This window comes from Paralichthys olivaceus, chromosome 16 (genome assembly GCF_024713975.1).
Source record: "Paralichthys olivaceus isolate ysfri-2021 chromosome 16, ASM2471397v2, whole genome shotgun sequence".
NCBI lineage: Eukaryota > Metazoa > Chordata > Actinopteri > Pleuronectiformes > Paralichthyidae > Paralichthys > Paralichthys olivaceus.
In genome coordinates this window covers 11,409,117-11,427,640 of record NC_091108.1, presented here as the reverse complement: position 1 = coordinate 11,427,640, position 18,524 = coordinate 11,409,117, and the positions used below count along the sequence as shown (strand labels likewise).

Here is an 18,524-nt window from a genome sequence, read left to right as displayed (position 1 = left end):
CATAGCTACTGAACTCTGAATGACTCAGAAACTTTAATAAAAACATTTTATTTGAGGAGCACAACTTAGATAAAGGACGATAGCGCTTTGAACATTTCTCCTCAAGAATGCTTTTTCAAAACTAATCTGGAAACATGCACGAATACATTACAGCAGCAAGATGATCAACTATTATCGCATTCAATTAGAAATAGCACCTCATTCAAAATAATGACAGAAACTATAAAAGTATAAAATCGCTCTTCAGATGAAGGTACATTTCTGTTAGTAAATGTAACCTAAATATGGCCCTGAGTGGAAATCAGAATTAGCTTTTATAAATGGAAAGGCTTAAAGTAACAGCTAAAAGTGATGTGAGGACAGTTAATTCCCTCTGAGGCAGACATGACACTGACTGGCCTTGCGTCGTTGTTGGTCGGCTGCTTTGATGGTGCCGGGTCTCGGGATGATGAACTGCTCTGTCTGACTCACAGTAGTCAGCCAAAAACTGTAGAGGTTGGCGAAGTAGTGACAGGAGCCTCGCTCGCCCTGGCACTCTATGAAGGGGTGAGTTCTGAAATCCTTGAGGCAGCTGCCGGAGGAGGTCAGAGACTGGCCACCACCATTATCACCTTCCCCTGTGTGCTGAGGACAGGATGACAGAGGACGTTCAGGGTGTAACATTTTCTTTCAATCACTAACTTTTGTTTTGCACTCACCAGGAGGAAAGAGTAGCCCTTCCACAGACTCCTCCAGCCAGGCGGGCACGCAGGAACCGTGTGATCCTGGCTATGGAAAGCCACTGCAGGTGACACCGTCTCACACACGACACAGCGGCTGATGTGGGAGCTAATCTCCTGGCCGAATAGTGGCATCATGGGTATGGGAGCAGTGGTAGAGAGCCAATAGGATTTGTCATTGCGGCTGGCATAGTGACAGGCAGCTTTGTTGCAGTAGGAGAAAGGCATGGTAGAGAAAACAGGGAGGCAAGAGCCAGCCTGGCCTACAGGGAGCGGGAAAAAAAAGAAAAAAGGCAGTTGGAAATGTTTTCTTTGTGTGAATAAACTCATTGAGACATCAACAAAACTATCACTTTATGCAGACGCTTACCCAGGTCTTGTGTGTGAGCCTTCTCTTGTCCCTCTAGGTACACCAGACTGTAGCCCACCCAAAGCTGACTGCTGCCTTCAGGGCACTGTGGCACCTGAATTGACTGACTGTGGACGACAAGGAGGAAACCTGACCTGGATGAGACCCTGTGACCTGGTTCACCTGGATCACCAGGTTGACCAGAGACACCTGGAGGATGCAGGGGTAGCAAGTGGATGACATAGAGAGAGGAAAAGACAAAAAAGAGATTAAATGAGCAATTTAAAGGAGGGCACGAATGGTCACATTTGTATCCTTTATACATAAACTCTAATTTTTGGCCATCCAGACACTGGATTTAACAATACAAAGGGCTGGTAATGTAACATGACTGTGTCTGATTATTCACCTTGAAGTCCAGTGAATCCTTGCTGACCCACTTCGCCTGAGTCTCCAACAGGACCATTAGGACCAGCAGGACCCGGTAGACCGGGGCCTCCCATGGGCCCTGCAGAACCCTTCTCTCCTGGAACATACAGACAAACAAGAACATATATACACAAAAAAAAGTGAGAATAAACACACATATCAATTCAGCCACACACCAGAATGTGTGCAAATATATAAACCCCTGAGAATATATTAAGAGTGTCTTGCCTTTACGTCCTGGAGTCCCAGGAGGACCCACATCACCAGGGAAGCCCGGAGATCCAGGGTAACCAATTGGACCTGGAAGTCCAGGAGGAGCCATCCCTTGTTGTCCACTGATGGAATCACCAGGAGCTCCCCTGACGCCTGGTAAAAACACAGTTCACAAATCATCAGATGCACTGCGGGAATATTTAGACCAACATTTCTGTCAATCTATGAGGATTTATGAAATAATGTCAGTGAAAAAAATACCTTTAGAAAATGATTTGTGGGCCTCTCACTCACCCCTATTTCCAGCTGGACCTGTTTTTCCCTTACGGCCCCGTGGCCCAGGGAGTCCTTGTTGACCATTAGGTCCTTGAGCACCCCTGGGACCAATGGGACCTCTCTCACCTGTCAGAGTGCAGCGACATTTAGAGAGTATTCACCTGGTTCGTATTTGATGGCAGCAGTCTTGCACTACGACGTACCTTTTGGACCGATAAAGCCTGGATTGTTGTGAGATCCTGGAGGCCCTGGGCGGCCCATGGCTCCCTTACAACCTGGTAACCCTGGGGGGCCAATCAGTCCTGGATCTCCACTGGAGGAAATGCCACTGCCTGGAGGGCCTGGTTCCCCTGGAAGACCTACCAACCCAATACAAAAGTCCCTGACAGATTACACACAATGTTCTCTCCTCAAGCTGTCGACACAACTTGACGAGACAAAAATAGTCACACACACCTGGGAGGCCTGAAGGTCCTTCATATCCTACATCTCCATGCGGTCCTGGTGAAGGTGTGCTGCATTCTGTGCCAGCGTATCCAGGTTCGCCAGGGAAGCCTGGAAGACCTGAGAATAGAAATCTAGCATTTTATTCTTTTTCTCACTGAATATGTAAAGAAATGGAGCAGATACCACACTAAAAAATGGAAAGTGACAAACAAAAGAGAGCCATGAAACAGACTTTGCATAGTAACAAATCAAATCGTTGTGATATTTTAAGCAGACTTACAGTACAGAAAAAGTGATGATAATAATAAATATTATACCTGTGTCACCAGGTGGGCCCGTCAGACCTTTAAGCCCAGGAAAGTTGACTCCTGGGGGTCCTGGATGGCCCTTCAGACCTTTGACTCCAGGAAAGCCATCTGGTCCTTGAGGGCCATGGATATCGTTGCCTTGAAGTGATATATTAGACTCAGTGACACAAAAGTCAATGATGACTCTAGTTACACTATTTCAGGATGAAATTACCAATTACCAAATTCAACTTCAGTATTACTATTTAAGGCAGTGGGAAAGTCCTAAAGATACAGTTTTATTTTAATGCGAAGAAACATTTAAGCCAATAGCACATTCACCACAAGCGACATGCAAAGCAATAATTGCTCATCTTAAAAAAAAAAAATCTTACCACTTGCTCCCTTCAACCCCTTTGGACCTCTTAGTCCGTCCAATCCATCCAGACCTGGTGGTCCAGGGGGCCCTGACATAAGATTACAATACCACACAAGAACTGTCCTCAGCATACAAATGTACTTTCTTACTTTCTTTAGCTCAACAACTTTTATTTTGCAGTATGTTTTATCCATTTCTTTGTGTATCTTCAGAAAAATAAGTACAGACTTCAAAGTATTGAGGTGATGAGCACTACAAGACACATCAAGGAACATGCTGAACACTTGCTGTGTGTGCATGTGTTTGTGTGTGCATGTCTATCTAATATTGGGAGAAACAGAGGATATTATGTTAGTACCTGGAGGCCCACTTGGGCCAGTTGGACCTGGTGGGCCGAGACCTCCTTGATCACCTGGACTACCTGGAAACCCTTGATGGCCAGATGGACCACAAGGCCCAGGGATGCCTACACACACACACACACACACAAAGAGACACACATATGCACTAAACAATGTACCTTAAGCATATATTTCAAAATTCTCGAGAGACAGAAAAATGTGTAAGAATGATTTAAATTCCTTGAAGAGCAAATCAGAATTTGTAAGAATCTTATTGCTTAACATGATTTTATTGGAAACTGCAGCTGATTTGATTAATTTAGCATTTAATAACACCCAAATCATGCTTAAATCTAAATTGAATTGATAATTATATAATTTGGGAACAAACATCCTGGTTACTGGCACAATGTTCTTGGTTTATTTTTTTCTGATGGGGTGCAAGTTCTTACTTGACTCATGAGATAGCTTTTCCACGTGAAAGAAAGACCTCATCAGTGTACATTCACTTTAAATTTTTTGCTGCAGTACATCAGTTCACAGGAAATCACCTAATCCTCCGAGTCTTCCTGGTTCCCCAGGAATGCCTGGTTGTCCGGGCTGTCCTGGCCTTCCCCTGGGTCCCGGGTCACCTGAATCACCTGGACTCCCCCTGGGTGCTTGAGGAAATCATTTCATGGAGGTGAATGTATTCCCTGTTTACCTCCACTCATGTATGTAGTCTATGAAACTGTCAAACCTTCTTTAAGCATGTTTAAATTTTCTAGTTTTACTTCATCACTTCTTCTGTTACATTTGGATTTGTCTTAACTCACCATACGGTCCATTATCCCCTGGCAGTCCTCTGGGTCCAGGTGGACCAGGTTGTCCAATTGACTTTCCTGGCTCACCTGGAAGAGATTTAGATAATCAAGTTATTATATACCTACAGGTCCTTATATCTACATTGATCATAATTATATGCATATAGAATTACCAATTATCCAATCTGCTGTAGGTTCACATACTGTTGTGTCTATATTTTTTTCCAACTGAGAGGATATTTACCAAAATAAATAAACACATTATCCAGTGTTACTGACCCTTGGCACCAGGACCTCCTGGTCGCCCTGGTATCCCCATATGCCCTGTAGGCCCTGGATCTCCCTGTAAAAGATAATCAGCAAATTCAATTCAATTTTATTTGTATCAAGCATAATATTCCAACAATATTTCATCACATCTGAGTCTGATAAATGGTAATTTATGAAAATCCAGGCTATTGGATACGACAGAAAACCCAACATATGTCATGAATCATCAAAAGCTCTACACAGTTTTTTAAATTAGCATGTAATTATATATGAGAATATGATTTTTAGTTAATGTGATGTGGCATCTACTTTAGGTGTTTTTGGTTATAGACTGGAAAGATACTAAAAAAGACATAAAGTGGGTTCAATGTGTACCGGATCTCCAACATTTCCTGTATATCCCCTTGGACCAGAGAAACCTTTGATTCCAAGGTGCCCAGGAGGTCCTGGGATTCCTCCCCTGCCTGGAGCACCAACATTGCCCTTAAACCCTGGTGGACCAGGCCATCCCTTAGGCCCAGAGTCACCTGGTATTCCCCGTATACCCTTTAAGCCTGTGAAGTGACAAAAACTAATCAGAAATGATACAGTCACAATCTGTATGTCAGTCTTCTAAACTGACATACTGTTAGTGGAAATAAAACAAACAAAATAACATATTTCAAAAAGCATGTATACGTGCCTGCATGTCCTTGTTGGCCTGGTTGTCCCCTCCTTCCTAAAAGTCCTGCTGGGCCTTTAGTTATATTCACAAGTCCTGATGGGCCTGATAATCCTGGGGGACCTCGTAAACCTGGTTATATTATAACTCTGATTAAATGCATGTCTGCTGTATAAATTAAAATCAAAGTGCAACGCAATAACAGAGTGTTGTATGGTTTGTTATTTTGTCTCCCACAATCATCCTTACCAAGTGTTGTGGCTGTATAGCCATGACTGTAGTCATTTGCAGACAGTCTCTTTTAAAAGACATTTAAGTCAAGGCCAAGTTGACTGCAACAGAAACTTACCTTTATTACCTGGCAGTCCTGGGTCTCCTCTGTCACCTGGTTGACCAGTAAAGCCTCTTTCTCCCTGTTTACCTCTAGGTCCTGGGGGTCCAGGATGACCTGGTAAACCACTTGCTCCAGCCCCGCCAGGGTAGCCTATTTCACCTAGATGTATTGAAAGGCTTAAAACTTTAGGCTTAAAATACGGTGTAAATGATGTGTTTTCAAGTTGAATATGATTGTCTGGGCTTGCTGATACTACAGGAGCAGTATGGAGGCCTTTTCAATTTTGTTGTTGTTTTATAACATCTGAAGATTTGGTCACCAGTTACTTCAATTGTATTGGATTCTGCTCTAACACTGTTTACCCCTGAGACTCCTAAATTGTTTTGTGAACACTTCACACATGCATTCATTGGCATAGTGAGTAGATTATGAGTGAATTTTCATTTCTGGGTGAGCTATCCCTCTTAAATTAAAAAGCTCAAGCTTTTAACAAATGCTTTTTTAGGTGGCTCACCTTTTGACCCTGGCCAACCATCAATCCCAGTATCTCCTGAGGGGCCAATGGTGCCACTGGGTCCAGGTGGGCCTGGCACACCAGGGAGACCTGGAATTCCTTGAAGACCCTTTGGTCCATGACCAGGTGGACCCATTTCTCCCTTCAAACCCTTCTGAACAAGGTAGCCTGTATGCAATATCATAAAACTCAATGAGACAATATGTCTATGGATGGTTTGATGGTTACACAGGAAAATATGCATTATAGTACACCAGTATTAGTCTCAACAGAAATTTGAATGGACACTCAATCCATCAAGTTGTCTAGTGCTGTGTGATCACCTGGTATTCCTCTCTGTCCAGGGTTCCCTGGAGGTCCTGGAGGGCCTGGGAGTCCATTCAGTTCACATTCAGTGCAAGGTGGGCCTGGGGTCCCAGTGGCACCAGGGTCACCACTGACTCCTGGCTCTCCTTTGTGGCCTGGTTGTCCAGGTTGGCCATGTATGCCTGTAATTCCAAAGCAGCAATAGTAAACCGATTTTCAATAAACATAAAGTAAAGGAAGTACAGACCTACTGATTATTGTATGTACTCTGGGTTTTCTGTCATAAAGTTCACATTATATAAAGCCAGAGCTGTTAAGCAGTTTATTGTGTCCACCTTAACAAAACAAATTTACCTGGAGACCCAGGGTTTCCAGGAAAGCCACGAGGTCCTTTTGTCCCAATAACCCCAGGTTGGCCAGCTGGACCAGTAATGCCCGGAGAGGCAGAGAGAACATCTCCTGTCATACCCTTTCTGCCTGGGAGTCCTGGTATCCCCGGAGGGCCCGGAGGGCCATCCAGCCTAATGCCACAGCGACCAGGGTCACCTGGATCCCCATTTAAACCTGGAGGTCCTTTTACAAGTAAAAGAGTCATGAAAACACAAACAGCCCTCCGAATTATATGATTTATAAATTGATGATTGGTGATCCACAAGCTTAAACCTGGTTCTTCCAGCAAATATCTTAAAAAACCTTTGCACAATTTTAATTTGACACAGTACGGAGTCATTACCTGGCAGTCCAATCCCTACAGTTCCACCATCATCTCCTCTCAAGCCTTTAAGGCCTGGGTGCCCTGGAACTCCTGGGAGACCATGTCTTCCTGGCTCACCTGGAATTCCTATAAGGCACCAAATACAATTCACATTGAATTGCATGATGAACCGACAATGTTTAAACAATGCTGATGATACATAGAGGCTCAGTATGGCAAATCAATTTTGCTATTAACTTTTGAGCTAATGGCTTCCAAAAAAACACCTGTGGTAGCAACTGTAGGGCCCATCTTTTACTGCAAACTCTACAAAACAATAGACAAAGCACTGATTTGGTTTATCATTATCATCATATTTTATGTGTCAAAGGTTGTAAGACGTACCTGTGGAGCCTGGCTCACCCTTGGAACCAGGTAATCTAATTGCTTCTTCATGACAGCAATTTTCAATTTCACCTGATGACACAAAAAAATGCTCTTTGATACCTGGTTTTGGGACAGGGTGTGTTAAACCCAACTGAGAATCTTTCAGTTTAACTAGGTCTCTAACCTGGAGGTCCTGGTCGGCCAGAAACTCCTGGGGTGCCAGGATATCCTTGATCTCCTCTGGGTCCTGGGGGCCCTGTAGGGCCTTGAAAACCAGGCCCTAAGGGGCCTACAATCCCTGGAATACCTTTGGGTCCAACAACACCAGGGTCACCTTTGGGACCAGGTAATCCTGCATATCCAGCCCCCTGAAAAGGTGATTGTAGCATGTAATTATGTGGGAACAATTTTAATTATACAATCTGTCAAATATTTATAATATAAAAATGGACACACTTACTGGTGGTCCAGGGTCTCCTGAGGGGCCAGGGAGGCCATCCTGTCCTGGCCTACCTGTTGCTCCAGGAGTGCCAATCTGTCCAGGCAATCCTCTGTCCCCCTTGGCACCTTCCAACAATAATAAGAAACAAAACGTATTAGGTGAGAAATGTTTAAAAACCCATGGTATGGACATTTTCAAAACAGTCTGTTTTCTCATTAGACCACAAGTACAATGTAACAGTCATGTGCAGCTTACTTTTTAAGTCAGATTGCAATTGAATGGCTTTAGTATTGTTTGTGGAACATGAAAATCTTGAGAATCCCATCAGAGGATGTATGCTATTTAAAACACCTTTAACACAAAACCTTGCTAATATATCACTGTGTATATTGAGTTTGACCTTCAATGGGAACTTACCTTTACCACTTGCCACAAAAGAGTCACCTTTTTGCCCCTTTTTTCCTTTAAAACCAGGAATTCCTTGAAAGCCCTACGTGTAAACAGGGTAAAAACACAAAACTGCTATCATGAAGCACTTTAAGATGTGTTAAAAACAATATTTTAATTAGTCAGAGTCATATTATTCTTACATATGGTCCTCTTGCACCCTCATCTCCCTTCAGACCTGGGTCCCCCATGAGTCCTTGAGCTCCAGGTAACCCTGGAGATCCTGGATAACCAGGTGGACCAGGCAGCCCAACTCTTCCCACACCAAACCTACATTCACATTCCCCTGGACACCCTGTTGGAGACAGGGATGGCAAAAATGTGTGACTATGATGCAGCAAGTTTATATACTGTAACTACATTCACACCCATACACAAACATGCTCATAAATCATCATAAATCTCTTTTGATTCTGTTCCAGTACAATCAGACAGGGTGATCTTTACATACTACTGCTTTATATGTATTCTGTCAGATGTCAGTTACACAACTTTTGCTTGTTGGATCATAAACAGTCACAGATCACCTTTAATTCCTTCGCGCCCTTGGTCTCCATGAGATCCCTTGGATCCTGGGTCTCCAGGGTCACCTGGGACACCAGGCTCACAGTAGTAATCTGTCGGATCAACCAAAAATATTGACCAATATAAATTAGATCTTTGTCAATGATTTGAACAGTAAATTGAGTGAAAGTAAACTTCTTTGGGAAAAACAAAGACTTACCTCCACATCCTGATCAGATTCCATCAAGTATGCGATAACATAAACACACACAAATCAGAGAGTAAGTCCTTGATGAAATGAACATTTGAGAGCCATCACTTGTTTATATAATCAAATGTAATTTGCAAGATCACACATACACAAGAAACTCTTAAGTGAGAACATATATACCTGGACGACCAGGGAGGCCTCTAACACCTTTGGGTCCAGAGAGCCCTTTAGTTCCTTTTGGTCCCAGGAACAGATTAATTTCAAACTTGTTATAACCCCCTGGTTCTCCTTTGTAGCCCTTTGGACCAGGCTGCCCGTGTGGACCAGGAAAGCCTGGCTCCTCTGAAAAAGTGTGAGAGATAATGTGAAACTTTAAATGAGGTGTAACTAAGTGAGGTAACATAGACGTTGGTATCATGAAGGTTAGAGAGCCAAGACAAAAGCTAAACTGACCTGATACTGTTAACCCTGGTGGGCCAGGAGGTCCTCGTATCCCTGGGTACCCAGGGTCACCTGGGATTCCAGATGGCCCTGCATAGCCACGTTCACCTTTAGCTCCTGAAACACACACAGAGCTTCTCAGAGATGCTAAAATATTTCAAACAGTCATTTATAGTAAATAAATAAAAAATGTTTCGCTTCTTTCAAAATGAAATGAAATGTTTATTTTGATTGATTTGTCTAGTAAACATTTTTGCCTAGCAGCTACACCCCAGTGGAGGGTGCTAGAGCCACTTAAGCACACTCACTTACAGTGTCTAAACCTTTTTGGTCCAAGCATAGAGTAGAGTATAATTTATGCAACCTCAAGGACAGTAGAGCTACATCTATGGAGGCAGTGGTGAGAATTTTCTCTTCAAAAAACTAAATTTGTATTAGCCAAAATAGTGAGGGCCAAAGATGTACACTAGGGGATTTTTACATTACTAATGAAAATAAATCTATCTCTAAAATAGAATAGTGGCACCAATAGCCACTTTTAGCTAAACCAGTTATTATAACTACTGTAGTGACTAATATTTATCTGCATTTGGCTGCTTAGACTTGTGCTCAGTTACAAGGATTTAGTCTTTCTTCACATTGTATTTATTTTGTCACCACAGTGTCTGTCACTTTAAAAAAATCTAGAATCAAAAACAACGTCTTTCAGAGCACAGTCTGTTTGCTTTTCCTCCGATTCATCATCAGCAACGACTGCGATGATTGTCATAAACTTGAATAACATGTGGCCAACCTGGCACACCCCACACTGCATATTACATAATTAAACCAAAAATATGGCTCATACAACTTGTTCTCACCTCTGGCATCACTTCCATTATGAAAGTGCAAGGGACCGGGGAGACCTGGATCTCCTGGGTAACCCTGTTAAATGCAAGGACAGAAATGAAAACCATAGTCTTATCCGAACATGCCAGAAATCTAAAGGTGACAAGAGTTATCAGGAGTCACTGGTCCATTACATGCAACTATCCCACTGACCAACCACAAGAGGTCAGCAGACGCGGAAAGCTTTTTTTCTCACTCCTATAGCTGCTTAAATTTCAACTGTTATCACAGAAACTTAATGAGCAACCCATTCAAATTTTGTTCAAATTGTTTTGTAGATTAGACCAGACTCACCTTTGGTCCAGTTCTTCCAATGAGACCTGGAAGTCCTTCCTCTCCAGGGAAACCCTGAAAATGCACTACAGTATTTAACCTGATCAACTTTTAATGTATAACACGTGGGAAGGCTGAATCATGTGGCAGATTTACCTGAGGTCCTTTTGGTCCATCTATACCAGGAATACCAGGTAGACCCTATGGAGCACAACCAGCGGGGTTAAGAATATTATACATGTATGCATGTCGTTTATGTTAAATCATGGCAAGATTTAAGTCACCTACCCAAAGTCCAGGAAATCCATGGATCCCTTGCTCTCCTTTATTTCTTTGTCTGTCAAAGTCTAATGTATTCCCCTAATCAGAAAAACAAGAACCTCAAATGTCTTTTTCTCTCTTTGAGACATACCTGTAGACACATATAGGATACAACTCACCCTTTTGCCCTTTGGTCCACAGGGTCCAGGAAGACCTCTGTCTCCCTGAAAGCAGAAAACATGTTAATTTATTGCATCAAGGTTCCCACATAATTTGGTCAAATATGGAATTTGAGCATGGAAGATTCTTTCCAGACTATTGCTTGTATATATTTTTATATAGAATCTTTTTAAAAAAGTGTTTCATTTGGTTTGGACTTGGCAGCCACCACCAGCAGTCTGAGTAACTGACATATGACTTGTATTTATGTCAGTGTGATATGTCAATTTTAACTTTATCGAATATTTGCAAAAAGATCTGAAAAAAAATATTTTTGTATTACAACATGACATAACAAAATGAAAAAAAGTGAAGTGGTCTGAATGCTTAATGAATACACTGCAAAATAATACAAATGAAAGTATAATGTAACACCATATTAACAGTATTAGTATTTATTTTCTTAATAAACATATCTTTATTCCCATTCAGATGTCAAATAAGGTCTAGAAATACAGAGAAGTTGGAATTTTAAAATGGGAAAACTCGTGACCCTGTACAGATTTATGATGTAACATGAAGATACAGTTTGATCTGATTAAAAAGACTGGGTTGCCAAACATCCCCTAAATAAAGTTTATTTGTTTCTATAGGATGTGTAGGAGCTTAAACTCAGCAGTGTTTTATAAATAAAAATGAGCATTTTGCCTTCACCTTGTAGCCTTTGTGTGGAAGAAAGCCTGGAGGAAATTCAATGACTTCCTCTGGACCCGGGAGGCCAGGTGGACCTTGCTCACCCTGAATAAAAAGTTAAAATGTTGGTTCTTTGATGGACACACACACACAGCCAAACACCTCAGTCAGTCAAAGGCCAAAATGCTTTCTTACATCGTCGCCTTTATCACCTGCCAGTGATCCTCCAGGGTTTCCCTGCACAACAACCAGAAGCTTAGTCAGGTTTTATTTGTGTGTGGATAAATGTGTGTTATGTGCAATGGTTGTTTTTGTTACAGAATGCACTGCCAAAGATTGTGAAGCAGGTGACTCACTGGTGGTCCTCTGACACCTTCACGTCCTACCAAGCCCTGTATGCAATCACACAATAACACACACATTTAAAGGGCTGCAGTTCTTGTAATGTAAATGATGAAAATGTTTCTCTAAATACTATTCATGTGCAGGTTTGTGCAACAACATACAGTGATATAAGGTCTTTAAGTTAAGTCATGGTTAAGTTTTTTTTACCTCAAGTCCAGGAGGACCAGATAAGCCATCATGGCCTTTAAGTCCCATGACTCCTCGTCTTCCCTTAAAAAAAGAGTGAACACACATATAAGTCAAGTTTACTGTAAGATAGAGAGTAAAAGATTAATTTAACCCATGCTTTATTTATCGGAATTCTATCATACTACAGAACTACTGCTTTAAAAACATACAGGTACACCATGCTCTCCATCTCTGCCACGCTCCCCCTGCAAAATAAAACCAACAGAAGATAGGACACAAAGATAAGACATGTTAAGTGTTTAATAATCACAGACTCGTTCAAATAGAAAGGGGTTGACAATGTGCACTTTTCTTGAGCACGAGAACTTACAGGAAGTCCAGGAAGGGTAACACCATACAAAGGTTCTCCTTTAATTCCTTTAGGTCCAGGTGGTCCCTGACAACAGGAGAGAGTAAACACATTATCAGTGATAATTTCCAGAGATTGGTATTGGACAATGTGGAAAAAACTCAGATTAGAATTGACGTGAATGTTTTTCAACTTCCACTGATTATATTTATAGTATAAAGTATTAGTAGGTTTTTTTTAACAAAATAATTAAATCAAATCAAAAAGTCACATTGACTGGGATACCATACTGATTCTGGGAAGAGCCTCCCTTTGCTCCAGAAAATATTGGAGACATTTTTCTAAGATTCTGATCCATGTTAACATGTTTTTTAAATCACATAATTCCCACAGTCTCAGCAAACAGATTTGCCAGTTTGTTATTCATGCAGCCAATCTCTCTGTTCTACCATCCAAACATATTCTATTGATCTGCTGTGTAAACTTAATTTACTCCCTGTCCATGTAACTACTTGAAGACTATTTCTGCCTTGTGACATGGTGAATGATAATGATGGTAGGAACCAGAATATGGTAAATCTTGGCCACTAAGAGATTCACGTGGTCAGCATCAATGCACAGATAGTCTATGGCCTTCATACTATGATTAGCTGGTGATGGGCCCAAAGATAATTTGGACTTTGAACAGTCTGGACTCAAGGCAGGCTGGGTCCATAGATTCAAATCCACTTACCGGCGGCCCATGCAGACCATCCAAACCATGAACACCAGGAACTCCTGGCCGACCCATTGTCCCATTACAGCCATCCAGCCCTGATAAACCAGGCTCTCCACCTGCCCCAGGGTGACCCTGAACAATATTGCAGAGTTATGGTTATGAAGTTTAATTGCAGAGTACTAAAGGCATAAAGTTCATTGTAATAACAGCGGTTGAATTGAGCAACAAAGTTAAGTTGTCGCCATGTACTTGAAGTCTATCATACGGGTTAATAATCATTCATTCCTCCATCCTCAAAGGGACAGTGTATGCCATTGTCATCCCTGCACAAAAGGCGATTAGACTATTCTCATTTCGGTTCCTCTGCAGTGGAATGAGCTGCCAAATGTTGTCAGAGCTGATCTATCATTAATGACCTCTTGAAGACTCATCTCTTCGGATAGCACCTCCTCTTCTCACACCCCAACATGACATACTACCACCTTTTTCTCTGATCTCCCACTCCTTAGATTTAACACTTCATACCTACTTCCAGCTCTGTTAATGTACTGCACATTTAGTCTTGTTCCCCAAGCATCTGCCAAGTGAGCAAATGTGATGTAATGTGATGAGGAGGCAGCTGCAATAGGCCGTGAAACGGTCCACATTCACAGTGCCCATCGATTTGTCCACAAGAGGGCACACCAGACACATGCTTCAAATCACTGCACCACCCCTTGTGGATTCTGCTGTATTGTATCTTGATAAAATAATCTTAAATGAGTTTGTAGGTACTTACAAAATTACAACCTGTTTACATTAGGGGAAAATAAGTCAGAGGTACATTACCTCCATATTGAGCTGTGCAGACTTTGGCAAAGGAATTACTGTGTAGAGTGAAACTAAGTGAGATCATATTATATTTATTTTTACAGTGGTTTACTTACTAATGAGCCATCGTTACCAGGGAAACCAGGTGCACCAGTCTTGCCCTGAAATATAAAGTAATATGAACATCAGTCACTATTTCCTGTTTTATTTTTCCTTCTTTTTACTGCTTTATTTAAAAAAGTTTTATTTAAGTGTGATTAATATGATTCTCAGCTATGGTGACATGCCTCAGATACAATGAAATGAAATGCAACATGCACATGAACATTTGCACTAACACGGTCGCCTTTGGGCCCCTCTGGGCCGTGTGATCCCTCTATTCCCCTCCTGCCTTTGTCTCCAGGTGACCCTTCACGTCCCCTTTGTCCCATTGTTCCCCGGGGGCCTTGCTCCCCCGGCTTCCCTGGAACCCCCTACAAAGAGAAAAGTCATGCTCATAAAATCTTGTTGCAATTATTGTAAAGAATTGGCAGAATCAACAGAAATCAGATCAGAGTTTTTTGTCATTTTAGCAGACATACAACAGTAGTGCAGGCAGAATGAAATGGCGTTTTACCTGGGATAGCTGGATAAGATAAAGAAACTAAAGGAGATCACAGTCCCATCTATTATTAATGTAATGGTGAAAATGTCCATCTTAAAGGAACATGTGAAATTAAAATGTTTGGTAAAACTTAAATGTTGAAGTAGTATTATAGATATAAAACATTTTATATAATCAACTTTACTACTGGGAGAGTAAGTGAGTCATTAATTAGTAATTTATATATATAAAAATTTAATAAGAAAGTGTTTATACCCGTGCGCCTTTGGCGGGAAGACACCGACATACAGAACAGTTTCTACCTTGACATGGCTGCTCAACCTCCCCCTGGAATGAAAAACAGAGATGTATCACAGGCTTTAATAGGAATTAACGTTACTGTGCTTGAAGAAGAAAATACGGTCAGCTGCGGCTGTGTGAGATTCTGTGTGTCTGAGCAGAGCAGATGATGGTAAGAGTTTAACGGTCCAGTGCGTAAGATTTAGGTTAAAAGGAACAATTGTCAGAAATTTAATGTAGAATAATCCTCATGATGTTTGCACTAGTTCGTTTCATCTAAAGTGTATGAATTGTAGTTTTCTTTACCCCAGAAAAGGCTCTTTATATTTAAATACTTTATATTTACATCGAGGGGACCCTCTCTATGGAGGCCGCCATGCTATTTACTGTCATCCAGACTGGACAAACTAAACACCTTTTGAGTTTTTATGACAACTGAAGTCTACCACAGGTTCTTTTTCATGTTTAGAAGGGGAGGGTGAGATTAGGGGTGTTCAGCTGCAACATGCCATTTAAACATTCAGTGTCACAAAATTCTACACATTGTACCTTTAATGAACAGTGAGCAAGCACAGCAGATAAGTATTTTTCCCACCAGTATCTGCCACTTTAAGAGCCGGCTGTGAGAATTAAAGAATGAACACATTTCCCAGGGCAGTACTGATTAGATAGTGTGAAACAAGGCAGTGTTCTATCACACTTCCAGATGCCAAGTGTTCCCACGGATATGTGTGTGTGTGTGTGTGTGTGTGTGTGTGTGAGAGAGAGAGAGAGAGAGTTTCACAGTGTGGAAATGTCACAATATTTGGAAATATTTCCTCAGAGCTTTTCCAAATATTTGGATGAGCGTACTCTGGTGAAACTGTACCCTGATGCACATCTGGATCACAAGCCCGTCCCCGTTTCTCTCCGGGTCCAAACTTCATGAATGTTTCTCCATCAGTCATAAAGATTACACACCACACATTTGTTTTTTTACTATTAATTTATTTTGCAACTCACATCGAGCCAAAATGTAAGGCCAGCAAATCTGTGTGCCTATAGCATACATTATTTGTGTACTATAAAAATACCAAGAAGTCCTTTGCATTATACAGAAAATGTTTGACGTCTTGGTGACAAATACTGTAAACACATAGGGAGCAGCACATACAGTTTGCCTGTGCATCAAATGTATGAAGGAATTTTGCCACGAAATACTTAATAAATAAGATTTTTTTCTGGAGAACTTAACAGCCAGATGTAAACACAAACATAAGTATGCTGATAAAAGTACATGTACACCCAGTGACCCCATAAGTGAATTAAAATTGAAAGCATAAAGTGGTGCATTTCACACAAGATTTCAAACCGCAGGTGTTCAGCCTGTGTCTAAAAATGTTAACTCGAATCTATGGAAAGTTATGAGTCTGTAGTTAGTGATGGTGCTGTATTGAAAGCTTTAAGATTTTGTCCACCACAATTTGCCTATTTACATAAATTGAAAAGGGGCTTATTGATGCATTTGAAAGAGACTTAACACGATGAGCACAGATGTATTGTGTTGCATTAGTACAAACTGCTAACAAAGGTGCAAAGTCTTTGTGTAAAACAGAATTTACATTAAAGATATTGATCGATTAATGGACCGAAAGACATATTGATTTGTTTGGCAATATATGGACTTATGAGTTTATATGGACTGTGAGTTTTGATCACAGTCAATTTCGTCTGTAGCTTAAACATCAGACTGAGGGAATGCACATGTATATTGGTCATTCACAGCAATACGGTCAAAGTGCACTCTGATCATATATTTTATTTTATTTGTAGTATATTTATGCAATTAAATTATTGATTAAAGGTCCAGTGTGTAAGATTTAGGTGAAAGGGACCTATTGGCAGAAATGTAATGTAGAATAATCCTCATGATGTTTTCACCAGTTCGTTTCATCTAAATTGCATGAATTGTTTTCTTTACCCTATAATATATTTATATTTACATCGATTTATATTTACATGTTTTTTACATTAGTGCAGACTGGACAAACTAAACACCTTTTGAGTTTTTATGACAACTGAAGCTACCACAGGTTATTTTTCATGTTTGGAAGGAGAGGGTGAGGTGAGGGATGTTCAGCTGCAACATGCAATTTCAACGCTAGATGTCAAAATATTCTACACACTGTACCTTTAACACGTTTTAACTTGGTTGGCGTATTAATAAATAAAAAAGGAAATACTTACTGCACTGAGCTGCTGCACGAAGATGAACCCCACAATGATCCACCTGTGAATCCCAATTTTAATAGATTAACTGCAGCCTCATTTAGCCCCAGCTCCAAGAACATAAGGCATAGTGCAATCTAAAACGTTTGATGATTACCTCCAGCAACCAACTAATGCAAACACAATATGAGGACAGAAGATTAAAAAGGCAATTCCACATGATAAATCACTGTACATGTGGTGCATGTTTTTTTACTCTTGTGTGCATGAGAACTTATGTGCTTCACTTCACAGCGCTGCAAGAATTTTGTTGACTCAAACTCTCTGGTGGCCCCAGGATGCACCTGCGTGTGCATCTCTGAATGTGGAGGTCAGTTTTTATACAGAGGCTACATGTTGGAATGCAAGTATTCAGACATGTTGAATAAACATGCATGAAGTGTGTTTGCCTTCAGGTAAATAGATTTGCTGAGAGGTTGATGTGAATTCCATTTGGCTTTATGTGACATTCCATATTACTATAGTGAAAATAATTATATTAGTTCAACTCTTTGCTGTTCTACACCAAAAACTTTACTTTCCTGATAAAATCATATGACAAATTTTAACAAAGAAAATTAAAAACACACACCAGTCTATGTTGTCTGATGTGGGGATATCATAGAAAACAGTTAAATCACAAAAAGTTATCAGTAGTGATCAGATATGGCTGCAGCTACAGATGGAGACTCACCTGCACAGCATCACTACAGTAAGAGAGGATCTCATCTCTCATCAGTCAGCTTCACAAGTGAGTGTTGACCTCCGTGCTGCCCCCTGTGGGGGATAAAAGGAAGCATGACACAGCAAAGACACCTGTGACCCACGGACCAGTTAACATTATATAAAGAAAGACTTCCTTTAAGATTAAATTTCGTACATGCATTTATGATATTTAAAACACTTATATTTCAACAATTATGCTACTCGCTGAGAAATTTTGCATTGCATTTATACCAATGTCATCTATTGATGATAGTCTATCGTGCGCATAAAGCAACATCCACAACTCACCCAGATTCAGATGCTGAAATTATCCTCATAAAGCTTTCAGTGAGTTCCAAACCGGACGATCTGAGAGAAGAGTCAGCCTAATGTCCTGCCTCAGTATCAGTAGAAAGCACACAGTGTAGCTGCCTCTCTTTGTGAGATGAGGAGAAGGATGATGATTGTGGTTGGCTGCATCAGTGAGCTCAGACCTCCTTCCACTTCAGAATTAAGTTAAACAACATCTCTGTCTATCAAGGCGCCCACA

General features: G+C 41.0%; 1 protein-coding gene across 1 annotated transcript; it reads right to left on the bottom strand.

Annotated features, from left to right (window-relative positions):
- Nucleotides 1–32: 32 nt before the first annotated feature.
- On the bottom strand, nt 33–18,427 carry LOC109640684 (collagen alpha-4(IV) chain-like). The gene is made up of 47 exons (XM_069511665.1): nt 18,284–18,427; nt 17,964–18,046; nt 17,249–17,291; nt 14,999–15,070; nt 14,478–14,612; nt 14,256–14,300; nt 13,345–13,461; nt 12,633–12,698; nt 12,472–12,507; nt 12,281–12,343; nt 12,085–12,120; nt 11,924–11,965; nt 11,750–11,833; nt 11,056–11,100; nt 10,904–10,975; nt 10,772–10,816; nt 10,637–10,690; nt 10,315–10,378; nt 9,467–9,571; nt 9,194–9,355; nt 8,826–8,915; nt 8,442–8,593; nt 8,269–8,341; nt 7,870–7,976; nt 7,594–7,777; nt 7,428–7,499; nt 7,062–7,169; nt 6,683–6,901; nt 6,346–6,510; nt 6,023–6,190; nt 5,524–5,667; nt 5,196–5,306; nt 4,889–5,067; nt 4,523–4,586; nt 4,256–4,330; nt 3,992–4,099; nt 3,458–3,565; nt 3,116–3,187; nt 2,751–2,879; nt 2,443–2,550; nt 2,190–2,345; nt 2,005–2,112; nt 1,726–1,863; nt 1,478–1,594; nt 1,090–1,278; nt 699–982; nt 33–624 (listed from the first exon to the last, which is right to left on the bottom strand). Exons 2-47 carry the CDS (start codon nt 17,996–17,998, stop codon nt 364–366), a joined length of 5,010 nt encoding a protein of 1,669 aa, XP_069367766.1. The 5' UTR covers nt 17,999–18,046; nt 18,284–18,427; the 3' UTR covers nt 33–363.
- Between the last annotated feature and the right edge of the window lie 97 nt (nt 18,428–18,524).